The sequence below is a fragment of the Saimiri boliviensis genome, chromosome 9 (genome assembly GCF_048565385.1).
Source record: "Saimiri boliviensis isolate mSaiBol1 chromosome 9, mSaiBol1.pri, whole genome shotgun sequence".
NCBI classification, from domain to species: Eukaryota; Metazoa; Chordata; class Mammalia; order Primates; family Cebidae; genus Saimiri; species Saimiri boliviensis.
In genome coordinates, this window is record NC_133457.1 from 10459357 (window position 1) to 10479358 (window position 20002).

Below are 20002 nucleotides of genomic sequence, written 5' to 3' on the forward strand. Positions count from 1 at the left end.
ACAAAGCTTAACTAATTTGCCTGAAGGCTATAAATAGAAAGTTACAAAGCCAAGATTGAACCCAAATCCCACTGACGCCAAGCCTATGGCCTTCTCACTACATCCTCTACTGAAGGTATCTTTGCAGAGAAGAGTCACAATAGGAACAGGAACAGAGTGTCTGGGAGCACTGGGCAGGGAGCCACCATTTCTACCTGGAGACCTGAGGGACCCTGACTTTGCCAAGATGAGTTGACAGTCAAATTGGGTTCTGGAAATGAATACATCATCACCTAGCAGGAACGGAGTATGGGCAGAAATTCTGAACAAGAATGAATGTATTCCATGTCCAGCACCTTATGTAACTTCCACATTTAAGCAACAGGGTGATCTAGCCCCATGGCATTGATGAATAAGGTTTGATTTTCATTCAGCTTGCTTGGTCAAGAAAGTAGTAGCTGTTGATATTACAGCTTTTACCGTGGGTGGCGTTTACCCTGATTCTGCAGTTAGAATTTGAACAGGTTAAAAACTGTATGTTCTGGTTGTTGTCTCCCTGACCATTTCACCTAACTCCATCCTTTGAATTAGAATGTTTAAAAATTAAGAATCATGAAATACAGACAGATACAGCAAAATCTTAGAATTTTGCCTTCTCTCTCTAAGTGGGCTCCAAAGCACATCAGTGGATATATTCCATTAGAATCTGTCAACTAGGCTAAAAGAGATCTGAGGATCCAGAAGCTGGCATTAAGGCAGGGAGAGTCTCAGCACCCACCCCTACTCCACCACCTGCATGCCCAGATCTGGGAGTGCATGATCTCATGCCAGGGTGCTGGGAAAGTTGCCTACGAGCCTCCCTTCAGTTATGTCCCCTTTTAGAACCCACCCCATGGGGTAGCCTTCACTGTCCCTGCTGTCTGCCATCCATACACCATTTTAAAAATATATTTTTTAATTTAGAATAGTTTTAAATATACAGAAAAGTTGCAACAGTAGTTCAGCGTTCCTAGACGTCTTGTTTCCACTTTCCTCTGTGATTAGATCTCATGTTACGGTAGTGCATTTATTAACTGAAGCAGCACTTTGTTCAAATTCCCTTTGTTTTTGCCTAATATTTTTTCCCAGGATGTCATCTGGGATACCACATTACATTTAGTCTTCATGTCCCCTTAGGCTCCCCTTGGCTATGACATCTGCTCAGACCTTCCTTGCTTCTGATGCCCTTGGCAGTTTTGAGTACTGGTCACCTATTTGGTAGACTGTCCCTCAATTGGGATTTGTCTGATGTTTTTCTTACGACTATACTGGGATTATGGGTTTGGGAGGGGAAAACTATGAAGCACCTTTTTCATATCAAGGGTACATATTGTCATCGTGACATTAGAACTGTGGATGTTGGCCTTGATCACCTGGCTGAGGTTGGGTTTCTCAGGTTCCCTACTGTAAAGCAGGGAACAGTTTTTATGAGCTGCTTCCTTTTAGTATGGGAGAGTACAAGGCAGTCTGGACTGATGCATTTGTGTTCTTTCCCCTGATGTCAGAGAGATGTTCCATGAATATTAATGATCATGTTATTTTATTAGAGGCTGAGTTGACCTTTTCATCCATCTAATTTGACTCTCATTTTTGTTTATTTGAGGCAAGTCTTTGAGAGAACACCTTTGGTATGTGAGTTTATGCTCCTGTCACCACAAATTTTATTTCCTTCTATACTATTAGTTCCTTGAAGGAAATGGCTATGTCCTCGATATGCAGACACCATATAACAGCCTCCTGCATTATTCCACCTGTTTACCCAGCCCACTGTGTGTGTGTGCACACGCGCGCACACACACACACACACACACACACACACGGAAGCTTCATGGTCCTCCTAGTATGCATTTGTTCCTTACTTCCCTGAGGGAGCCTGATGTGGCTGTCGATCAGAGAAATCATGATGCTGTAGAAAGAGCCCAGCATTGAGATGTTTCCCTTTCTCTCAGTCTGGCCAGGAAAGGAGGACAGTAAGGAAATCCAAGTCAAAATCAGCCTGTTGAGCTCCAGCACTTGAAAGCCCTTCTTATCTAAATCAGAATGGTCACTGAAAGAGCTTTGATTTCACTTCTACATGGATGGTATTCCAGTTACTGCTGCCACCTGACAAACCACCCCAAAACTTAGTGGCTTAGATCAATAACAGTCATTCATTTTGCTCTTAAGTCTGTAGCTGGGGAGGAGTCACTTCTCTCTGTTCTCCCCAGACTCAGCTGCATGGGCTCAGTCTGAGTCAGCTTGATGGGCTGGAAGATCTGCTTTCAAGCTGGCTCATTCACATGGCCAACAGGATTGCACTGCTGTGATCCGGAAGTTAGACTACGGCTGAAGGCCATGAAGCTTAGTTCCCTTCCACATGGCCCCCTCTCTGGGCTGCTCAGGCTTCCTTGCAGCATGACAGCTGGCTCCCAAGAGTAAGCACCACAAGAAAACCAAGAAGTAGCCATACCACCTTTTATGGCTACTGGCCTTAGAAGTAACGTAGCATCACTGCAGCCACAGTCACAAACCCACCGATTTAAGGGAAGGAACGTAGACTTTACCTCTCAACAGGAGAGCCAAAAGTCACACCTAGGAAAAGTCAGTGGATTGGAATAAACTGTGGTGGTCGTTTCCAGAAAACACCAGCTGGCACAGATGGCTAATAAGTGATTTAGGAAGGTTTCTTTTTCTTCAGCAAATATGTGTTGTAGCCTAGGTGCTGGGCTAGATATGGGCATATAATACTGAATCAGACATGGTCCCAGCCCTGGCAGCATCCACTTCTGACAGGGAAACAGACAAGACATTGTCCAGTTCCATTCAGAGACATGAGAGCTGGAATAGAGACAAGCTTATAGGTTACAGGCACACAAGGAGGGATTCCTAACAACAGTTTCAAGGCCCAGGAAGAATTCTCAGAGGACTTCTAGGTGAAAAACGTTTGTACCAAGTTGAATCAAATGATTAAGACAAAAAAAGCTAAAGCTGAAGATTAAACAAAGGTAGCATGGTTAGAATAGTTGCTCCCAAGTGTTGCTGCATTTGGGGAAAGATTTGTTTTTTAGTTGTGGTCATCACAGTTGTTACTATTATCTTCATCAAGCTTTCCTCTATTCATATAGGACATTTTCCTGTATCAAAAATTTCTCACTTTCCAGAATTTCTTGGGCAGTCAGGATCAGAGAAACCTGGATTTAAATCCTGGTACTGGTACATGGTGGTCGTTTTGACCTCAGACAAATGACTTAACCATATGTGAGCATGGAGATGATGGGGACTTGAGCTGAAAATGTGTCATTCTTCCCTGTTTCTTGGCCCCAGGAAAGGGCCTGTGCTTACTTTGTGTGGGTTTGTGTTCACGTGTGTTTGTTCATATTTTTTTTAGTAGGCCATAATCTGTCAGCCTCTCAGAGCTTCAGCGCAAGGTGAATTCATGTTGGCTGGAGGCCGTAGGGGTGTCTGGGGCACACAGGCCCTGTCTTACTTGGCTTTCTTGCTGGAATGTATTCAAGAGAGTGTACTCTGGGAAGCCGTTTCCCAAAGTACAAGTTGTGGACCTCATCAATCTAGCTGTTGAATCGGTAATCTCAGAGATGTCTGAAATCTGCCAGGCAATGGTCCCAGTTATCTCTGAGCAGAACTTTCTGTCCTTCAGCCTTGTTATCTGAGGCATGTTCCCAGCAGGATTTTATAGGAGGGAACATTTGAAATGCAGCAACTTGTAGTGAAGGAAGCAGAAAAGATTTCCACCTAAAACTCCTTGGTTTCATCAAGTGAGGTCACAGGCATGGAATGCCTCTTAAGATCGGTCATCCAGCTCACCCTGAAGTCAATGATACATATATATTTTTGGTTAAGGGAAACTATGCTCCAAGGAATTAGAAGTTTATATTTGATCTTTGATAAAAAAGAATCATTGAAGTTCAGAGATGGACCATACTAGAACACTGGAACCACAGTGAGTGTAAGAAGAACACTGGCCAGGTGCAGTGGCTCATGCCTGTAATCCTAAAATTTTGAGAAGCCAAGACAGGCAGACTACTTGAGTCCAGGAGTTGGAGACCAGCAACATGAAAAGACCCTATTTCAAAAATTAGCTGGGCATAGTGGCATGTGGCTATAGTCCCAGCTACTTGGGAAGCTGAGGTAGAAGGATCACTTGAACCCAGGAAGTCAGGGCTGCAGTGAGCTGTGATCACGCAACTGCACTTCAGCTTGGGTGAGAGTGAGACCTTGTCTCAGAAAAAAAAAAAAAAAAAGGAAAAGGAATTTTAATAAATAAAAAGAACAGTGTGAGTTTGGAGCATTAATGGGATTGGCAGGCAGTGAGTTGGCCTGACTCCCTCTGTCTCCCTAACCCTGTGTGTAGCTATGTGGCCAGGATAAATCATTTCACTTTGTTGGGCCTCAGCTTTCTCCTCTGTAAAATGGAGGAGCTGATACCAGAGGCTCAACATCCCTTCCAGTTAAAACATAATAATCTTGAAATTAGAAAAGCCCATTTCCTGGCAAGGTTGTATGTTATTGCTCACGCAGAAAACAAACTCCCTGATAGACTTGGTGTGCTTAGATGCTGTTTTCTTTTGTTGTTGAAACATCAGTTGCAGAAGCTAAATTCCCAAGTGTTCTAGTTATCTATTGATAATAGAAACAAAAGCAGTGGCTTAAAGCAGTAACAATCATTTATTTTGTTCAAGTTAGCTTGAACTTGGGCTCGGCTAGGCAGCTCTCTTGGGATCTCTTGGGTGACTGCAGTTCAGCAATGGCCAGGGTCATCTTGCAGGCTTTTCACTTTCATGTCCAGTGCCTGGCTGGGGCTGGGACAGCTGGGGCTCCTCAGGCATTCCTGTCATTCTCTGCAAGGTCTCTCCATGTGGCCACCTCGAGGGAGCTGGACTTCTTACAGGGGGCCAAAGCCCCCAAGAGACACCTGCAAAAGCTGCATGGGCTTTTTGTCACTGGCCTCAGAAGGGATGTAGGGTGTCACTTGTGCCTCATTGTATTCATCAAGGCAGTCACAAAGGACAACCTAGGTTCAAGGGGTGAGAAAATAGACTCTACCTCTTGGTGAGAAGAGGGTCAGAGAACTTGCAGACACAATTTAAAATCACACCAAGCATCCAGGATCGTTCAGAAAACTACTCAAACTGCTGTGATTCTGGTAAAAGGGTATCTTGCAGTAGAAGACCTACTTTCATGGGGAAGGAAGATTTACTTAGAAGAAACTTAAAATTGACCAGGCGCAGTGGCCCACACCTGTGATACCAGCACTTTAGAAGGCTGAGGTGGTCGGATCACCTGAGGTTGGTAGTTCAAGACCAGCCTGACCAACATGGAGAAACCCTGTCTCTACTAAAAATACAAAATTAGCCAGTCATGGTGGTGTATGCTTGTAATCCCAGCTACTCAGGAGGCTGAGGCAGGAGAATCGCTTGAACCCGGGAGGTGGAGGTTGCGGTGAGCCGAGATCGTGCCATTGCACTCCAGCCTAGGCAATAAAACTCCATCTCCAAAAAACAACTTAAAATGATAAAATTATATTTTTCTGAATTTTCTGTGTAACAAATATGACTTTTTATGAATATAAGCAATTTTAAGAGGAAATGTGTGTGTATATATAATTGTTGTAATATATATACATATTTTGTGAGGTTTTTATATTTAATTTTTATTCTACCAAACAATGGCATGTATGAGATGTTAGGACTGGTGACGAGGAGAAAATGTAAAGCAGGGGCTTCCAGTCCTATTATTGTACTACTGCAAGCTCCCCTAGTTACTTGCAAAATGAAGTTAATTAACTGGGTTTTAAAAGAACACCAAATGTGTCACACAGAGCCCTGGAATAGAGAGAAAAAACCAAGACAGAAGAAAAGTCAAGAGACTAACAATAGAAAATCAGTTCTCCAAAGATGTGAATCATTGCTTTTGAATGGCAGAGCACCCTGGGGAGGTGGATGGGGCAGAACAATACGTGAAAGTAGTTGAGAGTGTAAACTCTGCAGCCAAGCTGCCACGGAACAAATTGCAACTTGCTCTTCCCCAGCTGTGTGACCATGGGCAAGTTCCTGTACCTCTCTGTGCTTCTTTTCCTCAATTGCAACAGGGAGCTAATAATACTATGTGCTTCATCAGATGGCTGTGAGGATTAAATGTGTCAGTACAGGCTTAGCCCTTTGAGCAGTGTATAGTACATATTAGCCACTTCCCTTTTCACCAGTTCCCTTGTTGCCTTTGCCAGATGCGAATGTCATGCCCAATGTGGACTGCAGGCAGCAAACCAAATAGGAGGAGGAGGGGGGCCTTTCCTTCCCTTGGGTCCTGAGCTCATGTATGCATTGGAATTTTCAGTAGAAGGAGACCTTCTCGTGATGTCTGGACACCCATCAATATGTGGATTCCACCCCCCAACACTTGTCCATATTTGGACACGTTTTAAAAATCAGTTCCACATTTCAAGCATGTCAAGCTAGGTTTTAGCTTTAGTGTCTCCTACATATTTGGAATTAAAGCCTCTAGAGTCCATTATGCAAATCCATGCAAATAATATGCAAAGAGGCAGCATCCCCAGATTGTGGGGAGCCGGATTGTGTAGGCCAGCACAAAGGGCCTTGAATGAAAATTTGCATGTGTTAGGGAAGCCCCCGGTTGAAGGCCTTAGCTGTTTATTGTGACAGTGTGCATAGCATTTAGTTGTGAACCTTTTGTGCCAAAGAAGAGAGGTAAATGGTAGTCTGATTTCCATACTGAAGGTGACAGTAGAGGTTAGAGGTGGTGTTTGGCTAGTACAACATTGTAGGGATTTTTATTATACAAATGAAAAGTTGCTTTGAAATAATGGCTGTGGTCCAGGCTGAGTCCCCAATCAGTAATGCATTCTTGGACAAGGTTGCGGTGAGCTAAGATCGCGCCATTGCATTCCAGCCTGGGCAATATATGTTTATGTATTGCCCTCCTGTTGTTGCCCACTCTGTGAAACGAGGGGATTGGATTCGGTGAAATGCTAGATCCCCTCACACTGTAACATCTAAACATCATCTTCCAGGTAAAAGCCCTTGGCACCCAGGGTGGCAGTATCCATTCATTGTGCCAAAGATGTACTCAAGTCCAAAGAAGAAAGGGCTAAGAGGTAACTCTACGGTTCTTCTAGAGAGAACAGTAACTTCAGGGGATGCTGATAAGCTGGGTGGGGAAGTAGGCAGCAGCAGCAACAAGGGCAAACATATTTACTTAGGCTGTGTATCTTACAGCACCAAGGATTCCAGTCATAGGCTTCCCAGCTAGGAGGATGTTAGTTCCTGGAGTGCCAGTGACAGGAAAGTAAGGGGAATTATTTTCTCTGAGTGTTTTAAAGACCAGTCTCTATTAACCCCTCTTTCTGCCTCTGGAGTGCTGTAAAAGTTCTAGAGGCCATGGTGGCTCATCTCACACCCGGGGGCCTGTCCCTGTGGTCAGCCAGTGTCTCTCCTAAAGCTTTGTGTTGCATTTGACATTGCTGCCAAAAGACTGCTATGTCCTCGGTCTCTGGTCTTTGATTGTGTCTGACACATCTGGTGCCTGGCCCCAGAGATTCCCCGGGCCCTTAATTTTAAGTCCAGCTGTTGCAGCGAACACCAGCTGGGTGCAGGCAGAACCTGGCAGCCCCTTGGCCCAGGGCTTCTCTGGGCCAGCCAATGGAAACCTGGTATCAGTCAGGAAGCGAGATGAGCACCCCAAGAGCAGCCCCTGACCAGTGAACATGAGAGCCTCTGGGTGAGTGTTCCTTTCAGGCAGACAATTTGAGGTGCAGCCTACTCAGCTCCACCGATGTCCCCAGTGAGTCTGAGGTGCCCACCTGGATCAGCTCATAACCTGCCCTCAGATTGGTTTTCCCTGTTTCATTTGTCTCAGAGCCCCATGGCTGACCCCACAGATCACTTTCCAGTATAAGCTTCCTGCGCACAAGCCCTCTCTCTGTCTCCTTTTTCAGAGGATCTCCAACGTCAGGCATGTATATGAGTTTGCTAGGGCTTTCATAACACATTACCACAGACTGGGTGGCTTAACAACAGAAATGTATTTCCTCACAGTTGAGGAGGATGGAAGTCCAAGCTCAAGGTGCCCATAGGGTTGGAGTCCTGACACCTCTTTCCTTGGCTTGGAGATGGCGCCCTCTAGCTGCTGTGTCCTCACATGGTCATCCCTCTGTGCACACATGCTCTGGATGTCTGTGTATCCTAATCTCCTCTTCTTAGAAGGATACCAGTCAGATCCAATTAGGGCCCACTCTATTGGCCTCATTCTACTTTAATTACCTCTTTGAAGGCCCTATCTCCAAATATAGTCACATTCGGAGGTACTGGGAGTTAGGGCTTCAATCCTTTCAATAGGGATTTTGGGGGTGCACACGTCAGTCTTTAACACCACTTAACACTTGTGAACTAAACAGAGGCTTGAAAGGAATGTCCCTCAAAACATGGAGGTCATCACCACTAGCCCTAGGAATAACTCGTCTCTGTGGTGTTAAGCCATGGGCAGGATAGGGGCGCTAGGATAACCCTGAACAGGTCAGAGCATGGCAGCACATTAATTCTTCTGGGATGCAAGATACCATCCTCTTTCTCCTAGTGCATCACTGATGGTGGTTGGCCAGGATGAGCATGCACTTTAAAGGCAGCCCTTGTTTCACATACTTCTACTGTGGGACTTTGCACATGTTGCCTAATCTCCCCAAACCTCAATTTCATGTCCCACCAACTGGTCATGGATTAAGGTAAGCATTGAAAGCCTGGGTCAGGGCAGGTATTCAGTAAACAGCTTTTAGGATTGGCTCGAGTACGCAGAAGGTACTGTTGGTGTGTGGTCTAGATCAGGGGTCCCCACCCACTGGGCCGCAGACCAGTAGCAGTTAGGAACCAGGCTGCACATCAGGAGGCGAGAGGCCGGTGAGCCAGCGTTAGCGCCACAGCATTCCCGTCAGAGCTCTGCCTCCTGTCAGATCAGCGGCAGCATTTGATTCTCCCAGGAGCACAAACTCTGTTGTGAACTGCACATGCAAGGGATGGATCTAAGCTGTGTGCTCCTTATGAGAATCTAATGCCTGCTCATCTGAGGTGGAGGAGTTTCAGCCCCAAACCATGCCCCACCACCAACTCCAGTCCATGGAAAAACTGTCTTCCACAAAACCAAGTGGAAGACAATTTGTCCTTGGTGCCAGAAAGGTTGGGCACCACTAGTCTAGATCATGAATGAAAGTTTAGAAAAAAATACTGTTTAGGGCAAATTTTTGGTCCTAGAGTTGGAGGGTGCTGCAGCCTCAGTGCAATCTAAAGTCCCCACAGCCTCCCACAACCCACCAATTTAGAAGTGCAGGGTGAGAGGGACACTGGTCCATGTCAAGGCTCCACCACACACCAAATGGTGATCCTGCGCCTTGTGTCAAAGGCATGCCTGGAGATCTCCTCCCCATCTCTGTTGCCTAGAATCTCTCCAGGGCCCTGCCTTCTCCCTCAGACACCTGGGAATCACAGCTGGACTCCTCTTTTGGCCATGTGTCTTGCTGGAATCTGATGGGGGAAAGAGGCTCGGAGAGAGTAATCAGACACGGAGATCTCTCTCCATAGTCAAGGCGGGCCTGGCAGAGGCTGGAGGAACGGCTGGAGGCTGACAAAGAAGGGGATTCGTGAACAAGGAGATGCCAACAGGTCGGAATCAGGCCTCAGAGGTCTCTTGGCCGCTCCTCAGCAGTACAGACAGGCTCTTGCCAATCCATGTGTTGTCAGGGAATGGCTCCTACATTTCACGCTTGCATGAGGTACCATGTTTAAATATAGGCATATGCTGCTATGATTAATAAAATTCACACATAACTAGAAATGTTTTTTTTTTTGTCCTTGTGCATTTTCTCAATGAACTGAAACTATGCACACTGATTATCATACAAAATCCTTTCAAAAATGTTCAAAAGAGCTCCTTCTACTCAAAAAGGCTGGGTATTACCAATGACAATTTTCCACAGAGTTCAGCCACATGAATGCCATAGGAAAAGCAGTTAATAACAACCATGACACCAGCTGGCATTTGTAGAAGGCACCTTCTCCTCCAGGCTGTGCTAAGTGCTTTTATGGGCTCCAGGTCTGGTTGCCCTTCTCTGGACCCTGGTCCTTTTCTGTCTGTCACTCTTCCATGGTACTGAGACATCTTTGTCTTATTTTAGGATTGTTTGCGGATATGTGCGAACTTATCCAGGGTCAGGGAGAGGGTTGAGCCTCCTTGTTTGGTAAATGGTTGTGAAGGGACAGAGGTCTGTTCGTTTTTACCTTTGTGTAGTTTGTAAATGGACGATTCCGAAAAGGGCATAAGAGTTGGTCCACACTGCCTCCAAGGCCTTCCTCATTTGGCTTGTGGTGGCTCCCACAGGCAAGCTGGCCTTGACCTCTCCTGGCTGCAGAGGAAGAGGCAGATATAGAAGCCACAAGCCTTCTGCACCCCCAGCCTGTTCTGAGAAGTTGCCCTTGTGGGGAGGGCTGATGGCGTTTGAGAGGCATGTGGGAAAGGACAGGCCTGGCAGCGTGGCTGCTCTGGTCCCCCTGGTGCTGGTGTCTCTTTCCAGGAGGTGCCAGGCAGCACCTACCTAAAATATACCTGCCCTAGCACCACAGACAGTTCTGATGCAGTGTGGGGACACTAGAGTGGGCCTCAGGAATGCTCCTGACGTTTCCTGAGTTCCCAGCACTGTCCCTGGCCACAGGTAAGAAAGGCCCAGGCTGTATGCTGTTCCCCAAGTATTTCACCCCTTCTCTCTGTCTCCCTCTCAAGGTTTCCTGCTGATCTTGGCACTGACCGAAGCGCTGGCATTGGCCATCCAGGAACCATCTCCCAGGGAATCCCTTCAGGTCCTCCCTTCAGGCAGTCCCCCAGGAACCATGGTGACAGCACCTCACAGCTCTACCAGACACACTTCTGTGGTGACACTGACCCCCAGTCCCCCTGGACCCCCCTCAAAGGCTTCAGCTCCCACGGCAACACCGACATCTCGTGTGGAGGGGCACCCTCCTACGCATACCATCTCCACCATCGCTGCGACAGTAACCAACCCCCATTCTAAAAGCTCCCTACCCACAGAGCCCACTCCAGTGGCCACAGCAACCACATCCTCCCACTCAGAGGGCCGCCCCCCCAGGCAGGCTACTCCCACCATCCTGCTGACAAAGCCACCGGGGGCCACCGGCCGCCCCACCACAGCGCCCCCCCGCGCTACCACACGCAGGCCCCCCAGGCCCCCCAGGCCCCCAGGCTCCTCCCGAAAAGGAGCTGGTAATTCATCACGCCCTGTCCCACCTGCACCTGGTGGCCACTCCAGGAGTAAGGAAGGACAGCGAGGACGAAACCCAAGCTCCACACCTCTAGGGCAGAAGCGGCCCCTGGGGAAAATCTTCCAGATCTACAAGGGCAACTTCACTGGGTCTGTGGAGCTGGACCCCTCTGCCCTCACCCCCAGGACCCCGCTCTGGGGCTACTCCTCTTCACCACAGCCCCCGACAGTGGCTGCCACCACAGCGCCCAGCAGTACCTCGTGGGCACCTCCCACCACCTCCCTGGGGCCTGCAGAGGACAAGCCAGGCCTTCGCAGAGCGGCCCAGGGAGGTGGTTCTACCTTCACCAGCCAAGGAGGGACGCCAGATGCCACAGCAGCCTCAGGTGCCCCTGCCAGTCCACAACCTGCCCCAGTGCCTTCTCAGCGCCCCCACCGCGGTGACCCGCAGGACGGCCCCAGCCATAGTGACTCTTGGCTTACTGTCACCCCTGGCACCAACAGACCTCCATCTGCCAGCTCTGGGGTCTTCACGGCCGCCACGGGGCCCACCCCAACTGCCTTCAATGCCAGTGTCTCAGCCCCTTCCCAGGGGATTCCTCAGGGAGCATCCACAACCACGCAGGCTCCAACCCATCTCCCCAGGGTCTCAGAAAGCACTATTTCTGGAGCCAAGGAGGAGACTGCAGCCACCTACACCATGACCGACAGGGTGCCCAGTCCTCTCTCCACAGTGGTATCCACAGCCACAGGCAACTTCCTCAACCGCCTGGTTCCTGCCGGGACCTGGAAGCCTGGGACTGCAGGGAACATCTCTCACGTGGCCGAAGGGGACAAACCCCAGCACAGAGCCACCATCTGCCTGAGCAAGATGGATATCGCCTGGGTGATCCTGGCCATCAGCGTGCCCATCTCCTCCTGCTGTAAGTGCCGCCCTCGCCTACCCAGCCTGTCCCTCCACCACATCACTGACTCATCCCCAGCATTCCTTTGTCCCTGATTTGGGCATCCCTGCCAAATGGGTTACAAAAATCCCCAGAATCTCAGGAAACTAGGCGGCAGGACAGGAATCACCGGTTATCCCTGACCCTAGTCCTCAGCTCTGCCAGGCCATGGCTTGAATGCCCACTGGTCATAAAGCCACAACCCCCAGGAGCTGGGAGAGGACCTTACAGGCAGTCTAATCCAACCCTGCATTTTGCAGAAACAAAACGCCAAGCTAGCAAGCAACGACATGACTCACCCAGGATCCTAGAATTAGTGAGAGGCGGGGCTGGGCTGAGAGCTTATAGCAGCTGTCTTCCAGCCCAGTGCCCTTGTCATGACACCACTCTGCCTCAAGGTAGCCTGCCAATGCCTCTAGCGACCTGGCACCACGACACCATAGATGAATGCTGATGCTTCAAAATGTACAGCCTCCAGCTAGCAAGCCCCTCACCTTCACCTCCATCCTCTTTCTCGTGTTTTCTCTCCTCTCGTCTCTCTTCTCTCCTTCTGTCTCTCTTCTCCTAAGAAAGAAAAAGAGGTAAAACTTTCATCTGGTGGGAAGTTCTGTAGCCTTGGCAAAAACCTAATTCTTGCAGCTAAATTAAGGCTTGAGAGTTACGTAAATTCTAGCAACTCTCCACTCCCACCCCACCTTATTTGTTCATAGGTGATGTGAGCGGGATGCAGTGCGGACCTTGTCCTTGTTTTTTGCCCTCCCAAGGCCACCAGCCCCTCCTTGCTGCTGCCTGACACTCCGTGAATCAAGAATTCTCTCTGTTGTCTCCATAAAGAACCTGATACAACCTCTCAGAACTTTAGGGATTTCATGATGCCTTCCCTCATGGACTTGAGCTTTGATTCTTAGTTTCTCTGACAGCCTTTCAGGAATCCTCAGCCACACCTCAACCCAAATGGTTACCATCTGCCACTTCTGGGCCCTTTCCAGGGATGACCACACTGCCCCGCCCTCATATCCCCGCTCCCTGGACAGCCCATTCTCCTCAGCCCCTCCAGATTGTTGCCCAACTCCCCTGGGAGCCTGAAGTTTGCCTGCCTGTGATTCCTATTCTGTGGTCCTAAGCCATGCCATCTGAAGCCATACAACTCTAGTTTGTCTAGCAATCCCTGAAACATTTGAAATAGCTCTGAAAGGCAGCCTTCTTTTCATCCAAGCTGCTCATCCCCATCCTTCAAGTCATGTTTGTAAGGCTGCATTGCCTGGGCCTGTCTCCCATCTGCCCCCTCTGGATGGCTTCTACTTTGTCTCCCAAAAGGAAGCACAGTGTTCCACCTGTGTCTGGCTACGGCAGAGGGAGCTGATTCTGGGGAGCTACACTTTCTTTAGTAGCACTCAGGCAACCCCCACTGGCCTCAGCTCTACTGGTTGTATTGGGTTCAAGTCGTACCTAGGCTTGCCCTGATCTCAAGAGGAACAAAGCCCTGAAGGCTTTCCCCCAACCCTGGGTGATTCGTGCAGGAGGTTTATGCCTTTAATGTGAACCATTATATCCACTTGGCCTTGTGTGACAGGATCTTTTTAAATCTGGAGTCTAGATTCTCTTCAGGAGCCACCTCTCCCAGCTTTCTGTCTCCTTCAGGTTGATAAGCACAGTAAATTTCCATGTCAGGGCTGGGCGACCTGCTTCTACTGAAGGACCCAATTCAAGAAAAGTGTTTGCAAGTTGCATATTTCATTCTTAATGAAAACAGCTTTCTGGTATCTCATGGAAACACACACTTTAGAAGTGGTTGCCCACTTCTAAAACAGAAGAATGGTCATGAAAAAATGTAGCACTATTAGCCAATAAAGTCTTAATAATGGTTGGTCATATCTGAGAAGTAGCTACAGTAGAGACAGCTTTCTAATTTTCCAGTCTTTACGTGTGTCTAGAATTCTCTAGATACATGTGCTGCGTGCACTACGTTATTAAAGTGCATTCCATTATTTATTTATCATTCCAGAGAAATGAAAGCAGAAATAAGCAAACACACTGCCCAACACACAGGCAGCTCAGGACTCAAGCCATGCTCCACTCCTTACAGGTGGGGAGTAATCATTAGGTGAAGTGATTGATCCGGGGTCCCAAGCACACACACAGTCAGCCTAGTAGTACAAAATGTGTTTGGTTCAGTGCAGGATTTCCTGTGTGCCCACTGTGTGCCAGACACTGCACCAAGCGCTAGGGCATCTGAGATGTGGGCCTCCCTCTTTGTCTGAGCTGGATAGCCTGCACCCCACAGGCTACGCCCACCTGGGTTTTGCAATTCTAAAAGGACTCCTACTTCCCCCCCAGCCCTTCTGTTATGTATAAGGTTGAAATTAGATCAGATCTTGCTGCAAAGCTGGAAAGCCCATGGGCTGCCTAAACCATGCATGAAAATGTCAGCCAAGACAGAAGCAAGAACACAGCCTGGAACTGTCCCTTGAGGATTCTTCTGGCATCCTGAAAGGAGCCTTCAGGTGCTGGAGATGGAACATAGTACCTTCTAAAGAAAGATACAAACTTTTAATAAAAGTGGCTTCTAGTAGCCCCTTGGGAACCTCAGACCCCACCTTCCTTTGATGCCTGTCTTGCATTTCCACTATACACAAGGAGGCTCTTGCCTGGGCCCTGACTGCCTCCACCTCAGCTCCCTGTCCTGAGTCATGGCCCCAGCTCCTATGGGACCATCGTTAACCCTGTGAAGGCTCCAACGAGAGGGACAGTAAGGTGGAATAATATTCGTCCAGCTTCAGAACCCTGTGCTCTCAGGAAATATCCTCATCTATTTGGGCTGTTGTCATAGCCCAGCACCACTCTAGTTATCAGGAAAAGCAGACCTCTTCCAGGTCTAAGGGCCACTGGTTTTGGACCTTCTCAGTGGCTTCATTTATCCTAAAGCTACTCTACAGACCTCAAAGAAGGGTTTCATCTTTTGCCAGTTTGCCAGATATTTCAGGCACTCTGAGTCAGTAGCAAAGTGCATGCATCAGTTTCTTCTCATCTGGCTTTTCATACCAGCACTGGCCTCTGCCCTACTTCTCTCTGAAGCCACCAAAGTCAGAGCTCAGATGGGTGCTGGGCAGGGGTGACCCTCTGCTCCTAGTGCAAGTAGGGGATGAGCAAGGCAGATCCCAGGCCTGACCAAGGAGGGAGGGTGTCAGTTCACCTGCCCTCCCAGATCACAAGCTGCAACCAGTGGCTGGAAGGATATATGTGTCCCGGGGCTGAGAAATGCTTTTCCTCTCCTGAGCCCTGCCAGACGCTCTCAGCCACACACATTTTCAGAAGTGCTGAGAACTGAAATTGATTGGATCCAAGCCATACTGGGCTAGGGCAGAGGAGCCAGCTGGCTCCTGAGCTGGTCTCTGCTGCCACCATCAGGACGCACAGAGCCCACCACCTTAGCTAGAAGCCTCCAGGCCTGGCACTGAATTGGTCCGTGCTCACCATCGTCAAGGCTCTGGGTTTTCATGAGCATGAAAAAATGTAGCACTGTTAGCCAATAAAGTCTTAATAATGGTCGGTCATATCTGAGAAGTAGCTACAGTAGAGACAGCTTTCTAATTTTCCAGTCTTTACGTGTGTCTAGAATTCTCTAGTTTTGTGGCTCTGGCAGGCTCCTTTGCCTGTCTGTCACATGTGATGTCCATTTTTGAGACTCTCTTCACCCATCCCCTCTGCAAGAAGACAGGACTGTTTGTTTGGAGGCTGAAAAAAAGACTAGCCGCAGATGTTTGTCATCACCAACTCAAGTTCAGCCTGGGCAAAGTGGAATAGCCCCTCTCTCTGACGCTAGACACTTGAGGGCACCCTCTGCACCTGGGCCCAGAGCAGTCTGGCCTCCTTCCAGACACTGGATCATTAGTGTGTCATTCAAAGAGATCACACATCATTGTGCCCAGTGGTTGTTCAGTGAATATTAGACCTGAATATATGTGTGTCTTCTCGCTCGCATGCCCTGAATGAGTCTATAATTATTATATAAGAAAACCTAGGCTGGGCATGGTGACGCACACCTGTAATCCCAGCACTTTGGGAGGCTGAGGCAGGTGGATCACAAGGTCAACAGATGGCGACCATCCTGGCCAACATAGTAAAACCCTGTCTCTACTAAAAATACAAAAATTAGCTGGGCATGGTGGCACATGCCTGTAGTCTCAGCTACTTGGGAGGTTGAGGCAGGAGAATCACTTGAACCTGGGAGGCAGAGGCTGCAGTGAGCTGAGATCGCACCACTGCACTCCAGCCTGGTGACAGAGCAAGACTCTATCCCCCCAAAAAAGAGAAAATCCAGGTGAGAATGACTCTTGCCCATGAAAACAACAGAAGAGATTGGGACCAGAAGGCATTATGGCTGGGAAATGTGTCTCCTTGGAGTGTACGGATCAAACAGGGATGGGAGAGCCTCAGGGCAAGGCAGGAGTTTCCAGGGGATGTCCCCCGGTCATTCCAGCATTAGACCCACACTCTGACAGCTCTTCCCTGTGCATCCCAGTCAGCACCTCTGTGGGAACTGCGCCCCCAAGCCTGGCCTCCCTCCATACCCTGCAACCTCATCCCTCAGCCTCCAAAGGAGGGAAATGGCTGTGCACAGCCCAGATGCACCCCTTACACTGGCACCCCTGGGTGAATCCTTTCCTTCACTGGTCTCTGGCTTCTCATTTACAAAACAAAGGGCCCAAACTGAAATGTGTCATCACCCCTTGTCCTCACCGTTAAGCCTGTACAGATCACTAGAGAGGAAGCCTGGTGTGCTTTTAAGACTTGGCTTGTGGAATCAAACATACCTGTACAAACCCCAGCTCTTGACATTTGTTGGCTGTAGGACTTACGCAAGTGACTTAACCATTTATCCAATGTCTTCCTGTTTGCAAAATGGGACTCCTGTCCACTGTGTTAGTTCCTTTAAGATGTAGGCACCAAGATGGGATTAGGCATATAAGAGAATTATTGGTGGAAACACCTGTAAAATGTTCAGGAAGGAATCGAAGTAGGCTGAGGGAGCCTGACTTCAGTGCAGGCCTGACCCCCATGAAAGGAGAAGGAGAAGGAGAAGGAAAGAGGATTCAGTAGGAAGAGTCTTAGACTGCAGTACTGTTCTGAGAAAGTTTCTGCCAGCCAGTGGAAGTCCTTGAGCCATTAGAGGGGTTCCATGTCCAGCAGGAACAGGCCTGCACTAGTACCCCTGTCATGGCCAATCACAGCTGACCAGGGCATTTTCATGGCTGAAACCTCAAAGACTTGTAAAATCAGAGATGATGCATGTTAGGTCTTATCTTAGTGTCTGCCATGGAGAAGGTACTCAGTAAATGGCAGTGATCGAACAATGATGATTATTCATCTCACTGTTGATAGGATTTGCACTGCCTGCTCAAACAGGCCAGGGAAAGAACAATTCAATAGGTGTTTGAAAAGGTTGAATCCTCAGGGGACCTGCAGGGTTTCATTTCCATTTCTCATCACACAGCAGGTCCTATCACCTGAAAGCCTGCCCCTTCCACAAATGTGAACACAGTACTAAGGGCTCCATCTTAAAATCAATGACCCCTCTTCTCCCTGTCACACATCTGACAAGCCATGGATGACTCCCCAGTGACATTTCTGGGAAGCCAAGAGAGCTTAATTCTGAGCTCTGTTTAAAAACTCAAGGAAATTGGGACTCCATAACCTCCTCCAGAGTCTTGGTGGCTACCGCCTCAGGAGAAACCGAGCAGTTGAAACTTTTCAACTAAATGAAAAAGGGAACAGCCAATACCTTGTGTTTGCAGAGAGCTGCATAGTTTACAAAACACTTTTGCATATGTCATCTCTATACCCTCCAGTGTTCAGGACAGTATAGGACAGTGGATATCAACTTGAAGATCATCAAGACCTGGCTTTACATTGCAGGTTGGGTGATCAAGATCAATGCTATTAGCTTCTATGACCTTCAATTACCTGTTCTGAAAATGGGAAGAGTAACATGCCTTCCTCAGGCAGTTATCATGTGGTCTAAATAAGCTTTAAAGTGTCTGGATCCGTGCTGGGAATATAGTAGAGACCCTGTAAGTCTGACTTGTACTTTTCATTCTTGGATGAAAGGCGAGACCACTGAAATAATGAGTGTTCCAACCCCTAGGGGGAGCTTTGGCCTGAATCACCGAAGAGTCATGTAACAGTTTTTCTTTCTAGGTCTCTTTTGTAGAGGATGTTGGGAGAACAAGACGAGAACTCTCATTAATTAAGCATCCACTGCATTTCAGACATCGTGTTTGGCATTTTGCATCTATGGTCTCTTTAATTCTCATTACAAGCCTATGAAGTCCATTTTAATCAGAGAGATGAAGTGACTTTCCAGATGGAATACGTGGCAGAGTCACAACTTGAACCTAGGTCTTTCTGTAGCCAGGCTGGCTTCCAGTAAGCGAATGAAATGGTGTTTGAGAAGCACTGGAAACTGTGCACAGAGAAATATAATCAGGCCAGGAGCACAAACATGCGAGGGGAAGAAAGCGTGTGGCAGAACTTTCTGACTCCCAGGCCCTTCCCACAGTGCAGGATCTCTGCATCTGGCATTTTAAAAACATGGGCTGTTAGAGCACTGAGGTGGGGGTTAGAAAATTTGGACTCTGCAACCTCTACCAGCCCAGGTTAGCAGCATGTTCGCCTCTCTAGGTTTCCATGCCCCACCTTGTAGAATAAGAATGTAGGCTGGGGGAAGGGGCTGATTTGGTTCAGCATCTACTGTGGGCCAGGGACGATTTGAAATGCCGGCAGATGTCTGACTACATTTAATCTTCCCAAGGAAGCTGAGGCTGGGAGAAGTTAAGTAACTTAAGTCATGCAAGCAATACATTATCACGTAAATTCTAACTTCTATGTCCCTCTTGCCATATTGACTAGGCTTAAGATGGGCCTTGATTCTGTTTGCATGTAACTACTCAATAGTTAGAGGCACAAATATCTTTTTACCTTAGAGAAGTATGCAGACTATACAAATCTGACTCACAGATACATTTTCCCCCATCAGCCTGTGTTTTGTGTCTATGGCAATGTTTTGTGGGGTAATGATAGGGCATAATAGAAGAGTTGTTCTGTTTGTCCCAACATAGGAAATGTCCCTGTCAATTGCTCCCCTCCTTCCAGCTCTAATTCTACCAGAACTGAGCTGGAGCTGAGGAAACAGCACTTTGCCCACCTCCCAGATGGTTCCCTCTTTATGGCTTCTGTCACAGCAGCTAGAATTCCCCCAGGTATTTCACCATCCCAGCTGCAGGAGCAGAGTTAAAGGTAGTGACAATGAAGAATAGAGACACCAGAGAAGGGGAGAGGAGATCTGGGGTCTTGTCCCAGCTCTGCCACTCACACACCTGTGACGTGTGGCAAGTTGGCCAGCACGTTAGGCCACAGTGTCTCCTCTAGAAGAAGGAGGTGGCTTAAATTAGGAAGTTTCAAGCTGAGCACCACCGCCCCCTCCTTGCCCCTTTCCTCTTCAACCATCTGAAGAAAAGGTTCTTTGGAAGGAAGAGAGGGAAAAAGAAAAGAGACTCACAATATTTGAAAAATTCTGTACCACCTAATCTCTAAAATCCCTCTTAGCTCAAACATTCAGAAGTCTCCTCTGTATTTTAAAGGTTTCTTTGTAAAGGATCTGGAAGAATGAAAAGCAAATTAGAAGTCTTTTTGATCAAAGCAGATCAGATCAAGTAGAAACTTACCCTATCTCCTAACCTTCTACAGAGACCTTTTCAGAGGCTGA

The 20002-nt window shown here is 48.0% G+C and overlaps 1 protein-coding gene across 7 annotated transcripts in view; it reads left to right on the top strand.

Annotated features, from left to right (window-relative positions):
- Positions 1 to 20002, top strand: part of TMEM108 (transmembrane protein 108) — a 332433-nt gene that overhangs the window by 304296 nt on the left and 8135 nt on the right. For 5 of the 7 annotated variants that reach the window (XM_074405463.1, XM_003925070.4, XM_010335799.3 and 2 more), the window contains one exon: positions 10798 to 12216. The exons of the other annotated variants lie outside the window; for them this stretch is intronic. In XM_074405463.1, the coding sequence (XP_074261564.1) occupies positions 10798 to 12216 (1419 nt within the window). The remainder of the gene's footprint in view (positions 1 to 10797; positions 12217 to 20002) is intronic. 7 annotated transcript variants of the gene reach the window in all.